A 22468-nucleotide genomic window follows, 5' to 3' on the forward strand; every position below is an offset into this window, starting at 1 on the left:
GCACAATTGCCGTAGTTGTGGAATCAAATAATTACTAGCTTGAATTTCTATTTTATGTAACAGGGATATTGTTTTTGCGACAAAAAATGGATGTGAGAGTGTGCGTGACTCGGTTTGTAGCCTTGCACGACAAGGTTGGGTAGCTGTAAATGATGGGTTGGCTGATGGGTCCTGGTCAGTTAGCACTAGGGTTGGCTGATGGGTGTGTGCATCCATAAATGCTTTAAGAAGCCAAGAGTAAGATGGTATGTCTTCATTTTTCAGAAGACCGGCACCGAATGTCACACATTTATTGTGATTGTCAACCCCTGTAAAAGGCACAAACACCATCTTGTACCTAGACGAAAATGAATGTAGTTATATGAATTGTACATGATATACAAAAATATAGCAAAGAAAAGAGAACCGAGAACTGTTACTTGTTTGTGCTGTATGTCGCATCAAAAGCAATGACATCTCCAAACTCTTTGTAGTTGCACTTTGATGTTTCATCAGCAAAGAAAAGACAAACCAGCTCATCTTTATCGCATTTATAATCAAACGAAAACTCAGGCAAACACACTGATCTGTTTCTTAGTTTATTGACAAGCATCTGTGCATCCCTATTACCCACGAAAAGGTTAATGGCTGCTTTCGTGTTCTTATAATCATCTACAGTTCCCCGAACATTCTGGTAACCTCCGTTCATGGCCGCACGTAACCTATATGCCTTTGTAGCACCTATATTATTTGTCGAAACATTTTGGATAAAAACCTGGTCCTCAAATAAGAGTTTCCTACAAGGTTTTGACAAATGTTTTTTTCTCTCGTCTATCATAGGATGGTTATGCTTCTCTTCAAATTCATATAACACCCAAAAATCAGTACCTTTTTTGTTTTTCAGCTTAATACGGGCATCACAACCAGTAATTGCATAGTTAGAATTTCGACGATTTCTACTACTTTCAAGCACATCATTCAGTAATGTGTCAATGGCTTGAACTTTCTTTGGTTGACCTTCTTTATTGCACACATAGTACTTGTTTGATACAGTACGATCCTTTCTATATTTTACCGATGCTTTGCGAACTACGAAACCAGCTTTTTCAGCATACTTTTCATACATGTCTAATGCTGTTTCTGGTTTGTCCCAAACAGAATTCACAATTGGTTTCATGTCTTCAGGAACATTTAGAGGAACCCAATGTTTAATGGTATCGTTAGGGGTCTCCTCAATGCCTTCAACAACATTAGCATTGTTGTGATGTGTTGGAGTGGTCAGATCAACTAATTTATCCAACGACGATCAGTTAATGAGTTAACACTATGTAAAAACAGTTACAATTTGAGTTTACATGTCCACTAGCACATATAGAGTTTTAAAATCTAAAATCTACAATTTGAGATTACATATATATATGCTCATACGAATATCCATTGACATTATCATCATACACAGGGTATTTTTATATAGTGATAAACAAATTAACTCAAAGCTTGTAAATATAGTATAACTAAAATTCTAAAATAAATCATATATATTGAAACTGAAAGAAAGATAGCATACCTTCAGGATCATCAAATGGTTGAAATTCACTCCGATCCAATATAACTGAATTGTATAATTCATCAAGGTTAGAAACATCTTTCGAACGTGATTCCATATTATGATATTGAAATATTTCGTGAGAATTTTAGAGGGAAAATGAATTATAATAATATAAAAATATTTCTTGTGATTTTGGAGGGGGAAATGAATAATGCAGCTAATGTGTAAGTGGCAGGCTGAAAATCACGTAACTGTAGGAGATATTCATGGGCTCAAATATATAATTTTTAATTTTATTTAATAAATGATTAGGAAAGTACTATTATACCCTTATTTATATTTCTGGAAAAAAGTTCCTAAAGGTTCTTGACCTTTTAGGGGTTCTCAATATAACTTTTCAATATATATATATATATATGAATGAATGAATGTTGAAATTAATTTAAAAAAGAACAAATATATACGTACGTACATGCATACATACATGTAGATAGATGTAGCGGTTCATATACGAAATGAAAACTTACCTTTTTATTCATTCCTTTAAGAAAAGTACTTACGTTTGCTCCTTTCACAAAGGCCGGAATCCCAACATCTCCAGGTGCCACCCCATCCAGGCGTTAGTGGTGGTGATCCTGGTGGCCTTGCCAATGCTCCTCTTACTTGAACTACCGTCGCCATATGACTAATATTTAGTGAAAGAGCAATAAAAACTATCAAGAGAAAAGAAGCAACACCCTCAAATCTCATTTTTATAAATTGTCAATGATATGCCAACATTGAGATCTATCGTTTGGTCTTTATATACATATATATATATATATATATATATTCAAAATTCATTTTTACAAAAGTCTGGTGAAGATACTTTATTAGTTGACATGCATGTATAACATGTCAATTAAATAATGAAAAAGTATCTCAAGACATACAATTTCCACCAAGTTTCCAAGGAAACATAATTAAATGTATCTCAATACCTTCAATTTCCACTTTCCACTTTCCACCAATTTCCACCATGGCACCATGTATCTCAATACCCACAATTTCCACCAAGCTAGTTTTTTATTGTTGGGGTGTGACTCGTGAGCAAGTTCGGCTTAACGTTTTCGATATCTCTAAGCGGAAACTAATTTTGGGGCCTTTTTCAAAACTATCCAACAAAACCTTCCTCCTTAATTTGAGATTAAGACCAGAAAATATAAAGAACAATACATATAAATGCCAAAACTAAAAAATTGACTTAAAAACTTATAAATGATAATGTTAAAGTATTATACTTAAAATCTTTGAGACCGACAACGGAATTCAAGAACATAAAAAGTGTAGCTAAACAATAATAGACAAGTTAAAACTATTAACCTTTGAGTCGGTTTTGATCTTTATATTCACAATGATCATGTATTTGAAATTTATCACAAATTCAAAACCGTTTTGTATTAAATTTGGGGCCTTTTAAGTGTTTGGGGGCAGGGGCGTGCCTAAAAGGGGGATTTAAATTTAATTCAAATTTAAATTTTGTTATGTATTTTTAAATTTTTTTATGGATTTATAAAAATTTTCTATAGGTATTTAACATTTTGCCCCCTTTTAGATTTATATTTCATGAACTTTTTAATTTTGTCCCCTCTGAGATTTTTTTCTGGTACCGTCTCTGTTTGGGGGCCTTAGGCCCATGCGTCTCTGTTTGGGGGCCTTAGGCCCATGCCTAGCCAACTATGTTGTTAAGCCGGCTCTACTTGTGAGGAAGTCTGTAGTCGCATACATTCTACCTGTGTGTTATATCATAGGGAAAATAATCAATCTTTTTTAACAATAGCCTAGATAGTATTTTAAAATTATATGAATGTGACAAGTGGATTTTACTTAACTTTTTTTTCTTATCTTAATTTTTACATGTCACGATTCTATAAATTAGGAGAAATTTTAGGCTTATAAATTAAGAGAATTAATCATTTTTCATAATTTAGTCTCCAATTATTATAAACATTATTATTATTATTATGACAATAACATGTTATTATGATCCAAAAAAGTGATTTTGTAAGTGACCACATAAGAACAAATAAAACCCCAAAACCTACTCCATATATCATCAATTGCTTTTAGATTTTTGATGATTCCGCCAAACCCCCATGGAACACTTCTCTGTTTTTCACTTTAGGTTTGAGGAAGATTGATGGAAGATGACTTCAAAAAGATTTATAGAATTTATATATTTGACTAATAATTAGTGTCAACTCAACCTTTTTAATCGCCTTAAACGATATTAATTTTGAAAGCCTAGTTTATTAGCATACAAAGTAAATTAAGCAAAGAAAGAAAAAAAAAAGATACCAGCTATCTCCCTTGTGCAGTTGTGGTCCTGTTTGACTGTTGGTCAGTGGTCAAACACCTCCCGCTCACTTGGTGGTGTCGTCGCTGCCCGCTGGTTCACAGTTTGTTGTGGTATGTGGATTATAGTCTACACCAAAACATAAATTTCTTGGCAGAGATTAAGAAGATTATTGAATGACTTTTAGAGCATAGAGAACTTCAGTGAAAAACTTACCCACTAACATATACGAATTTCGTGCATAAGAACATTGGAGATTGATGTCTCTTCAATTTCACCATACGAATTGAATGTTGCCATCATATCTTGAGAGAGAAAATCAAGAGGGTTCACTTTTTTGGGCGGCTGTTTAATTCCTGTGCCTCGTTCCCGATTTTCTTTTTTGCAACCGACGCTCCTTTCTTTTTCTTTTACATAAATTGATATTATATTAGCAAAACTCTAAGCCCGCTATACAAAAGTTGGGGGCCTTGTAGTTTTGGGGGCTCGAAACTGCTGCTTGACCCCACTATACATTAAGGTCAGCTCTGCTAATAACAATTCTAATGGATTACCCGGGATACACACACATACCACCCGAATTGAACCCGATGAACCCAAAAATTAATCTTCAGAGACAATATGATCGATTGTTAGACTGTGAGTGTGGATCATTGCAATAGGAAAAAGGTGATATCTTAAATATATAGTACTATATATATATAGTTGTTTGCATTTTTGAATAAAAATTGTCTGAAATCCACATGCTTCTTCGTTTACTCGGAAATTCTAGTGTAATGGTCAGTTGAGCTACGAGATCAATTAAGCATGGTCAACTAGTGACCGCATCAACCATGGATTATCAAGATTGAATTGGTCTTTTAATTGTATCATCATTTTTATTTTTATCATTTAGTAAAGTTGAACGAAGTTTTTACAGCTAGAGGCTGACCCAAATATTACGGGACAATAAGCAAAGGTGGGGTCATTAGGTTAAGCAGTTGACTTTTAGTACAAGTTTTTACACATGTTTGACTTTTTGTTCTAGTTATGAGTGAGTTCCATATCCTATGCTTGTCATTTTTAGTTTTACAATTACACGTAATGGCCAAACCTCCAAACCTTGTAAAAATTAAACCTAATATAAGCTTTAAAATTTTAATTCGTTCAAATAAACATTATTCGTGTTTAAATTATTTTCTTTTTCAAGATAGAATGTTATGATTAGAGAATTTGTGACCTTAAATTTTGGAGACTAATATACAAAAGTATGTAATAACCGTACACTAGTGAAATCCTTAAGGTGGGGGAGTGCTTCACCACCCTTCACCGCCACTCCCTGGTTTTCACTTCTTCCCCGCTCACTCTAAATACACGGAATGTTTTCCCGCCCCTCCCCACCTTTTTCTATTTTATTAATTTTTAATTTATTTTTAACCAGCTAATTTAAAACAAATATTACTAAAACCATAAACTAGTTAATAATAATACTAAAATCATTACATTACATCAGACTACTAAAATCATTTTTATGTTGGTTAATATTCAATCCTAAAATTTGTGTGTTGAATGATTTTTATGTTGGTTAATATTTTGCTTTGTTGTGGTGTTGCTGCTACTGGAAAAAAAAATTACACAAAACAAGAAATGGGGGAAATAAAGAAAAAGAAAGAAAGAAAGAAAAAGAAGAGAAAAGAGAGGATAACGGTCAAAATTCGTGGGCTCCGCTTGAACCTTTTTTTAAAAAAGTTGGATAACGTACGGTCAAAGAATCGAGAGGGGAGCGGGGACAGTGATCTCCATGCTGGTCACCACCCAACCAGTTCCAGTACCATAGGGCGGTGTTTCTATTCCCCCGGTATCGGTATGGTGCCGGTACCACTCCATCCACCCTTATGGCCATAGGCGGATGCAAGGTAGTAGGGGGGGCATGAACCCAACAAACTTAAGCCCAACATCACTAAAATTTTTAAATTAGAACCAACCCATAACAAAAAAAACTCTTAAGGCTTTGAGAAAAGAAAAAAAAAAGTGTCTCAGGAGGAAAAAAATAATTCGTGGTTTATTACTTCACAACTCACAAAGCTTTTGGTGGAAGATTACAACTTTGCTACATACAAGTACAACAACGACATCAATCTTTGATCATTTTATGGTTCTATCTTGATATTAAAAAGGTATTTCAATTTTCAATCCTCAATTTTACTAGGTATTTGTCATTAGGTCATAATTTTAGTAATTTTATAAACTTATAATGGTAGACTTTTTTTTTTGTTTTCTGTAAACTATTTTATAATTTTATTAGTTATTTTTGTTTTATTAGGAGACATGGAGAAATATTTGAAAAGAAGATTACCATCTTTAAGAGATGATGTTATTGGTAGTGAATCTTCAACTAGAAATACGACTCATAATATTCTTCAACCAACCTCTACTCCTACAATGCCTGTATTAGTTGATTTAGATAATCTTCCATAGGATCCCGCCGATAGAAAAAGGATTCTTGAATATCATCCTAATCAAAGAGATGAGATAAGACGAAAGTATTTGCTTAGGGGACCTTGTCAACCACATGGCCATAAGTTCCCAAAAAGGGTAATAGGAAATCAAGAAAAAGCTTTTAGCCCGAATTGGTTTAACAAGTATGAGAATTGGTTAGAGTATAGTATCAAATTGAATAAAGTTTTTTGCTTGTTTTGTTATTTATGTAGAGATTATATTGTCAACTAAAGTGGTAGTGATGCTTATGTGACACAAGGCTTTAGTAGTTGGAATAAGACGGAGAGACTTAAGAGTCGTGTTGGTGATATTAATAGTTTTCACAATAGAGCATTTAAAAGTTGTGAAAATCTAATGAAACCAAATCAATCTATTGGTGTTGCTCTTCATAAGCAAGATGATATTGTTAAGAATGTGAATCGAATTAGATTAAATGCTACAATTGATGCTTGTAGATATTGCTTAAAAATGTGCATTAGCATTCCGTGGACATAATGAGAAGGAAACGTCTCTTTTTAAAGGTAACTTCTTGGAGTTAATGGACTTAATTTTAAGTCAAAATGAAGAGCTTAGCAAGTTGCCAAAAGCGGCCGGGAATAATCAATATTTGGCTCCAAGAATTCAAAAAGATATTACTACTTGCTTTGAAGTGGAAGTACTTAAATCTATTTTTAAATATATTGGTGATGATGCTTTTGAATTATTAGTCGATGAGTCTAGTGATGTATTAAAAAAAGAACAAATGGCGATAGTTTTAAGATATGTTGATACTCATGGACTTGTTAAAGAGAGATTTGTGAGTCTTGTTCATGTAATGGAAACTTCTTCTTCATATATTAAAGTTTCCATTGATGAATTTTTTGCTAAACATAAATTGAGTTTGATGCAGTTAAGGGGTCAAGGTTATGATTGCGCAAGTAATATGTGTGGTGAGTTTAATGGTTTGAAATCCCAGAAGAAAATAATTCGGCATATTATGTACATTGTTTTGCTCACCAACTTCAACTAGTGGTTGTAGCGGTTGTAAGAAATCATTTTGGCGTAGTGAATTTCTTTGATAAGTAATTCACTTTGATGAATGTGGTTTTGGCTTCATGTAGATGAAAAGACATTTTGCGGGAAAAAGGAGAAAGAGAGAGTGGCAAAAGATATTCGTTGTGGTTTAATTACTTACAACAGGAAGTGGCTTAAACCAAGAGCTTTCTCTAACACGGCCCGGAGATACAACATGGAATTCTCATTACAGAACACTTTTGCGTTTGGAAGTTTTGTTTCCATCTGTTCTTAGCGTACTTGATTATGTTAAAAAGGAAGGAACAAATGGTTCTACACAAAATAAGGCAATTGGTCTCAAACGGTATTTAAGCTCATTTGATTGTGTGTTTCTTTTGCATTTGATGTCACACATTTTAGGGATCACGGATGTATTGTCACTGGCACTTCAAAGAAAAGATCAAGACATCTTGGAAGCGGTTTCAACGGTGAATTCTACAAAAAGAAAACTTCAAGAGTATAGGCTTAATGGGTTTGAGCGACTTTTAAAGAAAGTCTCTTTGTTTTGTGTGAAACATGGCATTAAGTTGTTGAAAATGGATGAAATTTGTGCTAATAAAAGATGTCAATGGGACAACATTACCAATCGACATTATTATGAGTTTGACTCTTTCAATACCATATTGGATTTGATCATCATTGAATTTGGCAATCATTTTAGTGAGGCTAGCACCGAATTACTTAACAATATGGCCGCTTTGAATCCGTGTGCTTCATTCTCTAACTTTGATGTATCAAAGTTAGTGAGGTTAAGTGAAATGTATCCTTATGATTTTGATGACAATAAAAGAAAGACTCTTTTGCATGAACTTGAGTTATACCATGATAATGTGCAACATGATGTAAGATTTGTTAACTTGAATAGTATCACCTCTCTTGCAATGTTAATGGTGGAAACAAGGAAGCATCTTTCATACCCTTTGGTAAATCGTCTATTAAAGCTAGCATTGGTTTTGCCCGTTGCAACCGCCACAGTCGAGAGATGTTTTTCTTCAATGAAGCTTGTAAAGGCGGATTTGAGAAATCGAATTGGTGATATGTTCTTTAACTTGTGTTTGATTTGTTCGGTAGAAAGAGAAGCACTTGCCAATGTCACGAATGAACAAATCATTGAAAGGTTTTTAAAGATGGGTACTCGCAAAGGACAATTGTAATTTGTAATTTGGTTATCTTAGTTTGATGAAACTTACTTTTGTTAGGAGCTTTATGATGATTTTATATTATGTTTAGCCTGTTTTGGGCACTTTTAATGCTGTTTTTTGTGATGTTTGTATGCTAATTTGAGACTGTTTTAGTTCTGTTCATAGTGATGTTTTACTGTTGTTTTTACAACAGTTTTTTAGTGCTTTTTGTATGCTGTTTTTATCCTGTTTTAAGCAGTTTTAGTGTTGTTTTTGGTGCTGTTTGTATGATGAATATGAGTTGTTTATAGTGCTGTTTGTATGCTAAATTTTGTGTTATTTGTGTGCTGAATTCTGTATTGTTTGTATGCTGGATTTTGAGCTGTCTTGGTGCTGTTTTTGGTTTGTAGCTGATTTTTTTGTTGTTTGAATGTTGATTTTGTTGCTGTTTTGAGGCTACTTAGATGAAGCTATGCGACTGAAGTAAAAAAATTTTTGCCCCCTGCTTATGGCTTATACCATGTTATTCAATTTTATTGTATCATGTTTAAGTTTAGTCCGGTCATTTTTTTAATTTTTAAAGACTTTTTACAAAAACTTGTATGAATTTAAAAACTAGTACAATATAATAATTCTTTATATGGTAAATTGACTAGATTATATCCCATGTAATACGCGGATAAACATATATAACTAATTAGATTTACGTCCACGCAATGCGGTGGTGGAAGTAGTGATGGCGGAGGTGGTGGTAGTGATGGTGGTGGGGGCGACGATGGTAGTGAATGTAAAAATGATTGATGTTAAAAGTGATAGTGTAGTTATTTTAAGTGTTCAGGGATCTATATATTATAAATTATTTCATTAAGGGTGTTATAGGTATATTAGATGGAGATATTTAAATTAGTAAATCTAAGAAAGGGTATTTTTGATTTTTCAAAGACTGAAAGTTTAAGGAAAAAAGGTGATTTATTTTATTAGATAGTATAGAAAAGATATTAATGTTTCATGATATCTTATATTGACATATTGTAAATAAAAGGTATTGAAAAACAATAATGTTATATTTATTTACTTATAATTAAATAAATTAAGATATATGTAAAAAAAAAAGGAACTACATGATGTAAATATAAAAAAAATGGACAGAGTTTCCATTAATCAAAAATCCACATACCTAATATTCATATTACGTTTGTATAATTTTTTTAATTCACCAATATTAAATAAAATATGTTGGAAAATAGTGATCTTGTTGATGATGTACCCCTCCGGAGCTCTATCTCCGGAGGTAAATCTGCCAGAATTACGGAGCTCGCCTTCGTCAGAATGGAGCTCACCTCCGTCAGAACGGAGGTCATTTTAGGAAAACGGAGCTCATCCGTCAGAACGGAGGTCACTTCAGGAAAATGGAGCTCATCCGTCTGAACGGAAGTCCGTCAAATATGGAGGAAATCTCTTATTATCTTCCTTCTAAAGCAAAGGTAAGTTTTCTTATCTTTTATTATTATAATATATCTATAATATGGCATGTAAATCCCATAAACATGTCATACCATATCTTGTACCCACATAACACGAGGGTATCCCCCTAAAACCTTAACTTATCACCAAGGTAAGTTAGTCCTATAAATAGAAGTATCCCCTCATGAATAAATGTATCATATTCTCTCTACGAGATACGAAACCTCATTCACCCGATCATCCGATCACCTAAGCTGGTCGTCTTCTCTACAAAGTCGACTCCACTGCCAACACAAACACACCCGATCTTGTGGCGTTAAGCTTCACCAAGCTTTACACCGATAGGGAATCGCCAACGAATCGGTTAAAAACCCTCACTTTGTTGGATCGGAGGACCGTATGGTTCTTTGATTCATCACTTGTCATTTTTATAATATTTTTTATTCTTTGATTATTCTAGACACCATAAACATATGAGAAATATCTTTTATTAATGATATAAAGTTAAACATATATAACTATAACTAATATTCCCTATAAAACATATGTAAAGTCATAAATTGATGACAAAAAAAAAATTTTAAAATCCACATACCTGATTTTAAAAATAAAAAAAGTTTTAGAATTAATTTTCATAATTATACCATTAAGTTAATTACTTTTTTTTAATCATAAAATGTAGGAAATTATTTTCCATAAATAACTACCATATTTAAATTTATTATATTAAAATTAAATCTAAAAAAGTTATAAAAGGTATATGATATCAGTATTTTGATCTAATAGTTCTAATTAAAATTAAAAGTTGAGTTTAATCTATGGGTTCAAACTTCTACATCTTAAAATTAAAGTTTATCTTTTATATATATTTAGAGATAATATGTAAAAGACTTGGACAACATTAATTTATTTATCAACAAAAAGTATAATATCTTTTTTATAAAAATTTTGAAACCTATCTTACACGATCATTAACCACCCGTAAAAGCTGACGTTGTTAGACGTCTCCACCGTTCACGTCATTTCTGATATATAGATTTACTAACATTTACGTATGACATTGGTATAATTCTAGTATATATCTATAATCCTTTCTAAAAATTATCACACCCTCCATTTTTAGAAATGTTTACACAATAGTTACATACGGAATTACTAAATTACCCTTAATAAACACCCATTATGAAAATAGTTTTTATAAAATACCGAATTTGCGTTTATAATTAGTTAATTTACACTCTAAATCTTTATTTTAATAATTAACACTTTAAACTCTTATCTTCTAAAAAAATTTCACTATCACAATTACATCAACTTCTAAAAAATTTCCACTATCATAATTACATCAATATATACTTGACACCGTTACCACTACCAATAGTACCATCACCGACACTCATTGGCGGATCTATATAGAGATTAAGGAGGTCATTGGACAACCCTTAAGAAAAAATAATATACACAGAGCCCATATTAATATTATGTTGAACCTCCTTGTAAAAACTAAATGAACCTACTTGGACTTTTAGCTTGAAAGGCAGTGTCGGCTTAAGGTTTTTAGGGACTTTAAGCGAGATCAATTTTGAAGGTCTTTTATAAACTTGAATGTCATAATCAACATATCTATATTCGAATTTCTCTAGGAGAGTAATAAAACTTTGATTTCAAAGAAGAGTGTTGATTGTTGTTCATAGACAAAGGGGATGTTTTCAAGCCCTAACTATAAAAATTATTAACCTTTAGGAAAAATCTAGTTGTAATCGTGTAATTATAGGCTAAACTATTGAAAATTTTGAGGGAGGGGGGTGTTATTGGTGGGCCTTATGCCCATGCCTAAATCCGTAAAACTATTAAGCTGACTCTGTTGAAAGGTAAACTCAATATCACTTAGAAAGGCCTAAAACCGAAACTTATTATATTCCCCTACAGCTTATTTTGATTATATAGTTTCAAACATAAAATCGCTTTGCATTAAAATTCAGCTTTATATTCATTTGTAGGCATCTTTAACAAAACTTTTAATTAATTCTCACAAAATGATTGCTTTTTAAGGTTAGTCAAACTCAGAGTGACATATTGTTGTAGGAAAATGATTAATCCTCTTAATAAAATAGCTTAAATATACTCTTAATTATTGGATGATGACATGTTTAAAAATCAGGAGGCAAGATTAGGAAAGAAAATTAGCGGATACCAAATGTCAGTTTTTTAAAGTTTTAGGAAGATTTTTAGGCTGATCTTTAAAAAAATTTATCATTTCCATTATTGTAACAAATTTGACTATTTATTAGTACTATTAAATTCATATTTTGTTTTTTACCCGACCCAACCCCAACCGACCTGTTTTCTTTGTTTCAAGTCAGTCATCGAGTCAAGATCTTCAAGGACCCTCCTTACTTCAAATCTTAGATACGTCACTGCCTACACCACTAGACCGTTTTCCCCACCATCGTCGTCGTATTGCGTGGGTACCGTGCTCGTATATATATAAACAAACTTGTGATGTTCCATGTAATTTAGTAAGCTGAAAACCCTTTATTTGGAGAAAGAAAATAAATAATAATAATCATAATAATAATAATAATAAATTTGTATCTAAGTCGATTGGGCCGAACCAAAAATAATAAACAAAAGCTAATAAAGTTCTATCGAGTCGATTGGGCCGAAGCAATAGTCATTTATTTTAAGGTTTTATGTTAAAAGAAAAAAAAAAGTGGTGTCAGGCTCTCAGCCCACTAGTAAAGAAATCCTAAATCCTCTATCACTCAAAATAATATTTCACCGCCACTGCGACCATACCACCGCCATTACCACCACCGCAACCATACCGCCACCACAATCGTACCGCCGCAAAGATTATAATTCAACGGCGGTACCGCCCCTCTTAGTAAGTCCAGAACTTTCTATTTTTACAGTTTATTAACAACAAAAAATTAACTAAAAAGTTTTTTTTTTTGGTCAGATTTTAGTTATTTTGAACTAGAAAAAATGGATAAAAGAAAGCGAGGAGGAGGAGGAAAGAAAGAGGAACCGGCAACTACAGATTACACGGATATGAGGTCTACAAGAATGGAGCTCAAATCCATAATGAAAGATATTCAACATATAGGTATATATATTTATATATTTTATATTTCACTTTCTTTTTTTGCTATACTTTTTTTTTATTTGGTTTTTCGGTTTTTATTGGTTGTTGTGTATGAGTAGGTTTTATAGTTGTAAGTATTAATTTTTTAGGTTTAGATGGAAGAAACTTAGCTTATTTTGATGGATTATCGGCTTATTTTAAATTCAAAAGGACGGTAAGCTAATTTTCGGTTGATATAGGGTTTAGGCTACACACACTAGAATGCCGTATGCAACTATTACCAATAAAAGGATTGAATCTCAATATGATTGGTTAAGTATCATTTGAAAATGAGTAAACCCGAAGTGTTTTTGGTGATACTATTAGGTTAATGAAACTACCGGCATTATTTTAACACATCGATGAACTTGAATTAACTGGATTAATTTACTATACTGGTTTTTCTAGGCAGTGATCGGTGCTAGGTTAGGTATGATGTAACAGGATCTGTTGGGGTCATACCTTTCAAACTTTGTCGGAAGCTCAAACCTGAAATTAATTGATTTTTTGTTATAATTCATCAGCTTATTATTTTCTTCTTTTGATCAGTGTGTCAATCATCATCATCTTTTCTGAAATCTGCTCTAAGATTATTGTTTTACTCGCTTATATATTTGATCCCTTACCGAATTATCTTTTGCATGTCACATTAATGCAATATTCAACATTTCAAACCTTTATAGAGTTTTGTAAACACATTGTATGGCAGTAAGAATAATGACGTTTACCGACGAACTGTCCACTGACTCATTGTCTCATTCTTAGATAAAGGGGCACTTAAACATTCAACTTCATTATTAATGTTTGTTAGTTTACAACTTAGACTTATTAGTGAAGATCTCAACCAGAAGTTTAATTTAACTTGACTTTTTCAGCAACTAAAACAGTAAAACGTATCTATCAGAACATCTGTCTTTCAGTTTTTGCATAACAAGCAAAAGAAAACCTCATGTTCCATGTGTTGTTGTCTATTGCTTATGAGTTCTTTGTTGCATTCTTCACATTGCCTACATGAAGTGTTCTACTTATGCTCCCTTTATGTTCATTTTTCTGTATTACAAATTAGTCTCATTTTTCTATAATATGTAGCGGAAACCTTTCCCAAAATGTATATGAACCTGCCTGTTTGGACGCTGACCCATTTGAACCTGCCTAACTGAACCATAATCTATTTAGAACCTGCGGCTTCTGTTCCTATTTGCTCATCTTGTCACATGCAGTTAGCTAGTAAAAAAGGGTTAACCGACCCTATGACGGCCCCCGTCAACCACAAAAATTTGAAGTGCACAAATAATAGTTGAGTCGAGTATTAAAGCAGAAAGAAACAGGATCATATTTGTTTGATTTTGGTACAATTTTAAACTGGTGCAGAGTTACAGATTAGTGCTATGAGTAATAATTCCTGGTCTTGTGTCCATCCTTAATTCCTCATTCACATTCAGCTTAAAAAGGAAATGACTTTCTCTTTAATGTAGAAATTACATGATCGGGGTATAACCCATGGTATAGAAATGTAGGTCTCTTATGACATGAAGTACCTTTTCTTTCAATCTACTTTAATTCCATGATAAAATTGAGCCTTTACCCAACACATAATTTTAATGAACTGCAAGTAGTTACTGGTGTACTATACATAGAAACCATTGTCAAAATGTTATGTTTCGGTATAACTTTTGTTGAGCTACTTAGTGAAGCTCAATTAAAATTGTTTTTTGGGTAACACTGAGAATGCTTGATGAACAAGATGCACTTGAATCTTAAAAATAACACTCATTTTTGTAACTTCTTTCAGATTTCTTCAATGTATAAATGTAATTATGTAAGTAGGAAAAGACCCCTATTAGTACGTCTTCGTTGAAAAGAATGTAATCATCATATGTTAATTTGTTTGCAAATAAACATTCAGGACGCTCACATATGACATGGAAAGAGAAGAAAGCCATGGAAAACAGGAAAGTAGTTTCTCTTGGCGGAAAGGTAAAGTCTATTATGATTTTCTCTATTTCATCTGTTCGTAGTTGTGTTATACGAAGTAATCTTCTGAGAGTATTTTGATAAGCTTGGCAACGGAACTGAAGTCTACAATCTTTGCTTATTTTACAGCCTCCCAAGAAACAGAGATTACCTTTAAGCGTGGCACGTGTGCCAATGAAAAGAGAGAAAGAAAGGGAACAAAAGATGTTACAAGAGGTTATTAGATTTCTCTTATAACACTCGGTTCTTTCTTGTTAATCGCAACTTATACATATAGAGTAACTGACATTGCCAACATTTTCAAATAGAATATAATACTTGGACATGTTGGTGGGAAGCGTAGCAATCGTAGCAAACAGGCATCAGACAAACGTAGACCTGAGGATAGAGTACTTATGTCAACTGCTGGACATTTTAGGAATGGTGTTCTTGATGTTAAAGATTTATTGAAATCCAGTTCCTCTTCTAGGGGTGGTAGTAGTTTCAGGAGCCACGGGTTTGGTGGTGATTCCAGCTTTGGTGGTGGCTCTAGTGATCGTGGTTCTGGTAAAGGCAGCAAGAAGAAGGGTGGAAAAAAGAAGAAAGGTGGTAAAGGTGGTCGTAGGAAAGGCCATTAGAGCATATAATATATGAAAATTTTCTTATTCCAAATGGTCAACTAGTTTTGAAATGAGGATCTAATGGAAATGTTGTGTTGTCAATTACGGTCATTGATTTTGTATGTTTTCCGGGCTCATATCTATTACGTGTGTATTTAAGTTTCTGAAGGAAAGGTTTTTGTATGGTTTATGTTATATTAAAGTTTTAGCCAATATATGTTTACATTCAATCAAAGTATTGTTTAGCTGTAGAACATGGGCATGTACTTGTTTGTTTGATGCGATTTTTTTATGCATTGATATGTCTGTTTCATGGTGAGGTTTTTATTCCTACTTGAATGTTTTTTATTCACCTTTTGAATTTGAAAGCAAAATGCTAGTGGACCAAATATAGTAAAAGCTGAAATCGTAGCATCATATAAACGTACAAATATGTAGCTATATATTTTGAATTTGGTTATATATAAAGAAAAAATAGAAGTACCACTAATATATCATAAATTAATACTAAACCTAAATTCTGTGAACAAAACTTGCACATCATAATCAATTATTGGTTTTAACTAGCTAAATCTGATTCGAACTTTTTCCAAATATAGAAAATGATTCTATGTAAAATTTTGCATTCAATCCATTCAGGATTTCAAGATATGCCTTGGCAAGTCACATGAAAAGAGTGGACTAGAAACATTATGCCAAAGGTGAAAACAAAGTACAAACAACACATTTGATTCAAACCTTCAAAGGGAAGTGAAATGGATTCCATGCATTGAAATTGGAACATAAATATATATGACCAACAAATTTTGTTGTAGATAGGTTTCATTTATTCCCCTTTATTTACATATACAAACTTATATTTACCAAAAAAAGATATGCATATATGACCAGTAACATTTGGATGATGGTTAGTGGTTAAGTGTGTACCTATCTAGTTAGAGTTATCATAAACATCATTTGTATGACACATAAATAAACTTAAATTATTTCAGAAAATCGTTTTAAATGGTTTTTTTGGAATAAAAATCATTAATTTATATTGCCAATCAATATCAAATGATAACATTATGGGGTTTGATTAATAAAGTCATATGAATCAATGATGAGTTGGTGTAGTGGTTTGAAGTTTTTTTGGTGAGCTATAGGTCTCAGGTTCGAATCTCAATTTCATCAACTTAGAGATATAGGTAGTCCTTCTATGAGGGTTTGGCTTCGGTATACTCAGGTTCAAGTTTGAGGGGGCAAGGTTTACCCCTATTAATCGTCGTGCCTTTGGCTGGATTAGTAGGGGGTTTTCCCTCCATTTGGTATTTGAAATTGATATTTTTACTTTGAAAAGTTCTCTAGCGCGGACCCGGTTAAGCCGACGTATGCTAGACCCCTCGATATCAAATCGCGACACGAAGTTTCAATCGAAATTCACCTTTTTAAAAAAAAGTCATATGAGTTTTTATCGACACATAACAATTGTCATATCATATAATTGTAACCGTACGATAAAAAACCATAGTGTGAAAATTTGCGTTCGAAAATGCAAAAGGTTATGCCTTGAAGTCATGAGGACCGATAGGGATATAGAGAAGCAGCACGTGCTATTTTTAGAGCGTGGGATTTCTGAGGGGGCAAAGGCGCGTGGAGTTACTAGCCGGATAGTAAAATAACAGTAGAATAGATGACGTAGGTTACGTAGACAACTCTGAAAAAATCAATCAATGCAGATGCAGTACCTCCAATTCAAAAGATACAAACCCGTTACTTTCAATATCACCCTCCAATTTTTATTATTTATACATGTAACACCCAACATTTAAAAACAAGGATTTCCAAAAACTTTTGCCTAACGGCGTTAAAAGAAGCAGAATTAAATTTAAAAGTCCAAACCAGTAAAATCTGTTTGGTTTATTCATTAAATGGTGTTACTAGCCATATCATCAAAATAAGTCTAAATGGAAATCCATCGGTTGCCCAACATTAAACAACCGAGTACATTATCAATACACGTCATTAATATTTAAACATAAAGCAAATGTCTAAAGCGAGCAGCCACTATGGGCAAACTATAGCTAGCTTCAAGATCATCTACTCATGCCTCACATCTTCTCACATCTATCTGCTCACTAATGTTGGACCTGAGGGCACAACACATTTAAAAGAGCAAGTGTTAGCTAACGAATTAGCTAAGTAAGATAACACATAAGTTATAAAACGTTTGTCCATTTAAAACCTTATATAAAAGTCATATTAAGTCGTTAAGGCACATATCCTCAAATATATCATCACACTTACATATCATATCATCAACATCATTCATATTAGGATGGGTCATCCTAAATGTGCCTAGTCATCTTTTGCATCATCACATATCACATTTGAACATCTTTATAATTGTGACAAAAGTCACGCATCTCATATAACATATGCATCTCGTTAAGTGTGACATAAGTCGCACCCGACTAAATGAACCACCATTCAGTAGTACATCAATGTCGTTAAGGAATGGCAAGCCAATCCAGGAGTAATCCGTATGTTCAATGACAATGGGGCTGGTAAGACCTCCCGTATTACTCTTCACGTTGTACCATGTTGCAAGGAGCCACCCGAGCAACCACATCAACGCACTTAACCGGGCTAGGGCAAGTACGGGTTAAGCTTAACACTTTCAAGTTAAATTTATGAGCTCGATTTCACATCACATTTAGTTTAGGTGTTTACACAACCTAAACAATCATCACATATATACATCTTTACGTCTGGGCCCTTAAACGTGCACGTGTCATGGCAACTTGATAAGTCTAGTGAACTAGATGAACAAGCCATGTAATCATGCACATTTCACATATAATCACATCGCATACATTGTTACATCACGTACATCGTCATATATCATTGCATATCGTATATCATTACAACATTGCATAACATTTATCATTTTAGATCGTACATCATTTCATATCATATCATTTATTAAGCATACATAACATCTCATAGCAATACGTATCATTGGGGTAGCATTTCAGGCTTTTATATGCATCTACATAGCCCATATCACCTCCCGTATAATCCCGAATACCCATAAGCAAACAAGATACCATTTGGGATGTTATTATATGAAAACTATGTTTATGTTGAACCCTCAGCATGTCAAAGTAGTGTATCTTACCTCGTTGAAGAGCACAGCAAATGATAACGTAAGTTATCGAGCTTTGCAAGTATTCCCGACTACCTATAATCATTAAACGACATAATGAGCTAATAAGTACCCACTCACTTATTGTCATGACTCAAGTCTAAATACCTATAAACATGACTCATGACAATGCTTGATGCATTGGAGGTTCGTTTAATACTTAAGGCTTACATAACTCGACGGAACTCGACATTCACCCACTAAATTAACCTTTCTGGAAACTTGACATCATCATCATCTTTTAAAAGTATTACCATTAGAAAGTAGACTCTCTCACGATTCTGTGGATAGCTTATTTGTCAAAAACGGAGTTACGGTTCAAAAGTTATGGCCTTTTGAAAATTCTGTCGCTATTGCGTCGCAACTACCAAGTTGCGTCGCAGCTATATGTCACTGTTTTCTAGTTGCGCCGCAGCTTAGTAGCTGCGCCGCAGCTAGCCCCGAATCTGCACAAACCTCATTGTTTAACCTCCAAAACTTAACCAAACATACCCCAAACGACCCATAACCTTATGAACGACTTTTGTACCTCAAAATTCACCATTTTAAGACCCTAATGATGCAATGAAATTATTGATTAATCCTTACTTGATTTGCATCACATAATTAAACGTTTTAGGTCAACGAATCAACGTTTAAGACATCAATTGATCATCTAATGACCTAAATCGGTTATGGATCTGATTATATGAATGATAACATAAAATCAATTTTGTTATACCTTTACTACCTGTAGATTACAAGAAGGATGCAAAAGACTTGGATCAAACACACCCGAAATCACACGTTTTGAAGGCTTTTGCAAAGGAATCGAATGGAGAGGAGGGGGAACAGTTTGGAGAGGCCAACAACTGATATTTTTGTTTATGATTAGGGCTAAAGGAACCCCAATCAGCTGGACCAACCTTTCTAAAGCTTACACTTAAGCCCCTCAACTTTACATCTTCACATCTAAGGCTTAAACGACTTAACGGGAATACTTACTAACACTTTAATCACATTTAATCATCTTAAACACATTAACACATGAATCATTAAGGCTTTAAAACCTTACACATAATGCACATTAATCACACATACACATTAAATCTCTTAGAAACTTAACGGACACGTTGTGTTGACTTAACGACTCAAGTCAACCATTAATTAAAAGTTCGGGATGTTACAATACACTTTCAACTATTTTATGTTAATGTTAAAAACTTAAGATACATTATTTTTAAGATTGTAAGTTTGTAACGTTGTTTATTTATAAAGTTATAATAAGTATATTTATATGGTTAACTAGTATGCTTCTAGCATGCTTCCACCATGATTTTCAGGGAGAGAGATTTTATATTTAAACATGTGATTTTCATGAGGGGAGTTTGTGATGGGGAAACATGTTTCTTCCATGCTTCTAGCAGCATATTGGTTTTTTTTATATTTATAATGGTAAATGAGTTAAGAATTACGGTTAAACAAAAACGCATATAGTGAATTGGCTCTAGATTTCAAAATCCAAGTGGGCTTTATTAACTTCAATGATAGTAATTGGGATCGTGAAAAATGGAACAGTATAACAGTGATAGCAATTATTGATATCGGCAGAAGATTTGGAAGTTGGCAAGTAACAGAATGAGCAGGTAGAAGATAACGAAAGCATTGATGGTTTTTTCATGCAATAGTATGCTTGTTAAATTTATGGTCAAAAATAAGCATAGTGCCCGCGCGTTGCAGCGGTTAGAAGGTGATAACAACAAAAAAGGGAGGCGTGGTGGAGATCGAGGGAGGCGGTGGAGAAAGAGGGCAGCGGCGGAGGCCGGAGGGTGATAGAAGATCGATGAGAGTGTGTAATAATTGGAGAGAATGGGGAAATGAAGGTTTATAAAGGTTTTATGTTTAAGTAGGGGTATTTTGGGAAGAAAAAAAAATGTTGAATTTAAGAAATCCAATACTTTTTATAAGGGGTATAAATATAGATATAAATACAGATATAGATAGGATCAGGCTTATGATTAATTATGAAATTATTAGCATTTTAATATTTATGTGTTCTTTTATAAGTCCTAAATCCTAACATTTTGCTATGTCTATATTCTACTAAAGTGGTGTCCGCTCGTTGCAGCGGCGACGATCTATAACGACTTAGACACCGTAACGATTTATAGCGTTTAGTTTACTTTCATGAGATGCGTCAATGCAGGATCTAACCATATATATCATTCTATAAATAAGTCGCGTATAAGCGTATTAGATGCAAAAAATAATGAAGTGCAAACACTAATAATGAAAAATAACCACTTACAATTGTAGGGGAGGAGATCAAGACAACTAATAAAATAAATAGTCAAAGATTAAAATTTATACAAAAGACATATTTGGTTCGTAATTTTATGAGTTATAAAAAGGCAATTATTGTTTAAACATTTTGTAATATAATTTATGACAATTAAGATGTTTTTTCTTATCTGTAACAATAATAATTTTAGAGCTAATGGAGATTTTATAACAATAAGGGTTTTAGGTAATTGTGGGGTTTTTTTTATTAAGGGTAATTTCGGAATTTCATAGGTAAGGTGTGTGGAGTTAGTTTAAATGTAGAGGGTATATTAAGTAATTCAAAGGTAGAGAGTTAAATGGGAGAGATGGTAGTTTGTTTATATAGATAGTATAGATATAGATAATTCTCTTAAAAAATTGACAACAAAAGTACAATGTAACGAGATATATATAGTTGTTTTGATGTATAAAATAAATTGTATCGCGGAACTTTGTGGCTCTGCCGACATCTTCGCATATTAATTGCTTTGGTACTTCGGTAGTATTCTGTATTCGTAGTAGTCATATGTACATAGATGGATTTAGAAAACACGTCTACAAATACGTATACGTGTCTATCATATATTGAGCATGTTTTGAGCTTTCGAAAACTTTAGCTGTATTAAAGGTTTGTTAGAAGCAACTAATTTAGTTTTATTTGAAAAAAAAAACTCCAAAATAAAAATAAAAAGTAGTATTTCAAAGGCTTTTAGTTTGGATGAAATTTTTAATATTTAACAATTACATAAATATCTTTTGTATTTGCTGTTACAATTATCATACCAAACATATTATACATTATACTAGATTTTAGACCCGTGTCAAATACACGGGTTTACATTGTTATAAAGATTAGATTATTATCAAAGTTTAACTAAATGCAAGCTAAAGAGTCTTATTAACTTAAAAAAAAATAAGCAAAAAATAATCTAGAAATATGTTAAGAACGTAGTTAAAAATAAAGATAGATGTTAATTTCATCCAAAAAATTGAACTTACATGCATGTTTAGTTAACATAAACAATGAGTTGGTGGATTTTACCTGAAAGTTTGAAAATAATCGGAACGCTCCTTGTTCAACTAGATGTCCAAAGTTCGGATTGAATAAATAATCGACTAAGCAGTATATCTTTTTGCAATGTTAATAAATAATATACATTCAATTTTTAAGATAGATACATGTTATGAATAATATATTAATGGAAGTGTATCTTGTTTATATACATGTACTTCAAAAAAAGGATAATAGAACAATTACTTTTTTAAGATGTTAATATATCTACATTAGATTTTATTTATTT

The 22468-nt window shown here is 32.9% G+C and overlaps 3 protein-coding genes across 3 annotated transcripts; 2 read left to right on the top strand and 1 right to left on the bottom strand.

Annotated features, from left to right (window-relative positions):
• Nucleotides 1-415: 415 nt before the first annotated feature.
• Nucleotides 416-1417, bottom strand: LOC122590547 (protein FAR1-RELATED SEQUENCE 5-like). Its single transcript, XM_043762746.1, has 2 exons — nucleotides 1408-1417; nucleotides 416-1266 (listed from the first exon to the last, which is right to left on the bottom strand). Exons 1-2 carry the CDS (start codon nucleotides 1415-1417, stop codon nucleotides 416-418), a joined length of 861 nt encoding a protein of 286 aa, XP_043618681.1.
• Nucleotides 1418-6879: 5462 nt separating this feature from the next.
• On the top strand, nucleotides 6880-8548 carry LOC122590556. The gene is made up of 2 exons (XM_043762756.1): nucleotides 6880-7258; nucleotides 7521-8548. The coding sequence occupies exons 1-2, from the start codon at nucleotides 6880-6882 to the stop codon at nucleotides 8546-8548; spliced, it is 1407 nt and encodes a 468-aa protein (XP_043618691.1).
• A 4157-nt stretch (nucleotides 8549-12705) lies between these two features.
• Nucleotides 12706-15909, top strand: LOC122584795. Its single transcript, XM_043756856.1, has 5 exons — nucleotides 12706-12866; nucleotides 12942-13088; nucleotides 15013-15083; nucleotides 15210-15296; nucleotides 15389-15909. The coding sequence occupies exons 2-5, from the start codon at nucleotides 12968-12970 to the stop codon at nucleotides 15695-15697; spliced, it is 588 nt and encodes a 195-aa protein (XP_043612791.1). The 5' UTR covers nucleotides 12706-12866; nucleotides 12942-12967; the 3' UTR covers nucleotides 15698-15909.
• Nucleotides 15910-22468: the final 6559 nt, after the last annotated feature.

Source organism: Erigeron canadensis, chromosome 1 (genome assembly GCF_010389155.1).
Source record: "Erigeron canadensis isolate Cc75 chromosome 1, C_canadensis_v1, whole genome shotgun sequence".
NCBI lineage: Eukaryota > Viridiplantae > Streptophyta > Magnoliopsida > Asterales > Asteraceae > Erigeron > Erigeron canadensis.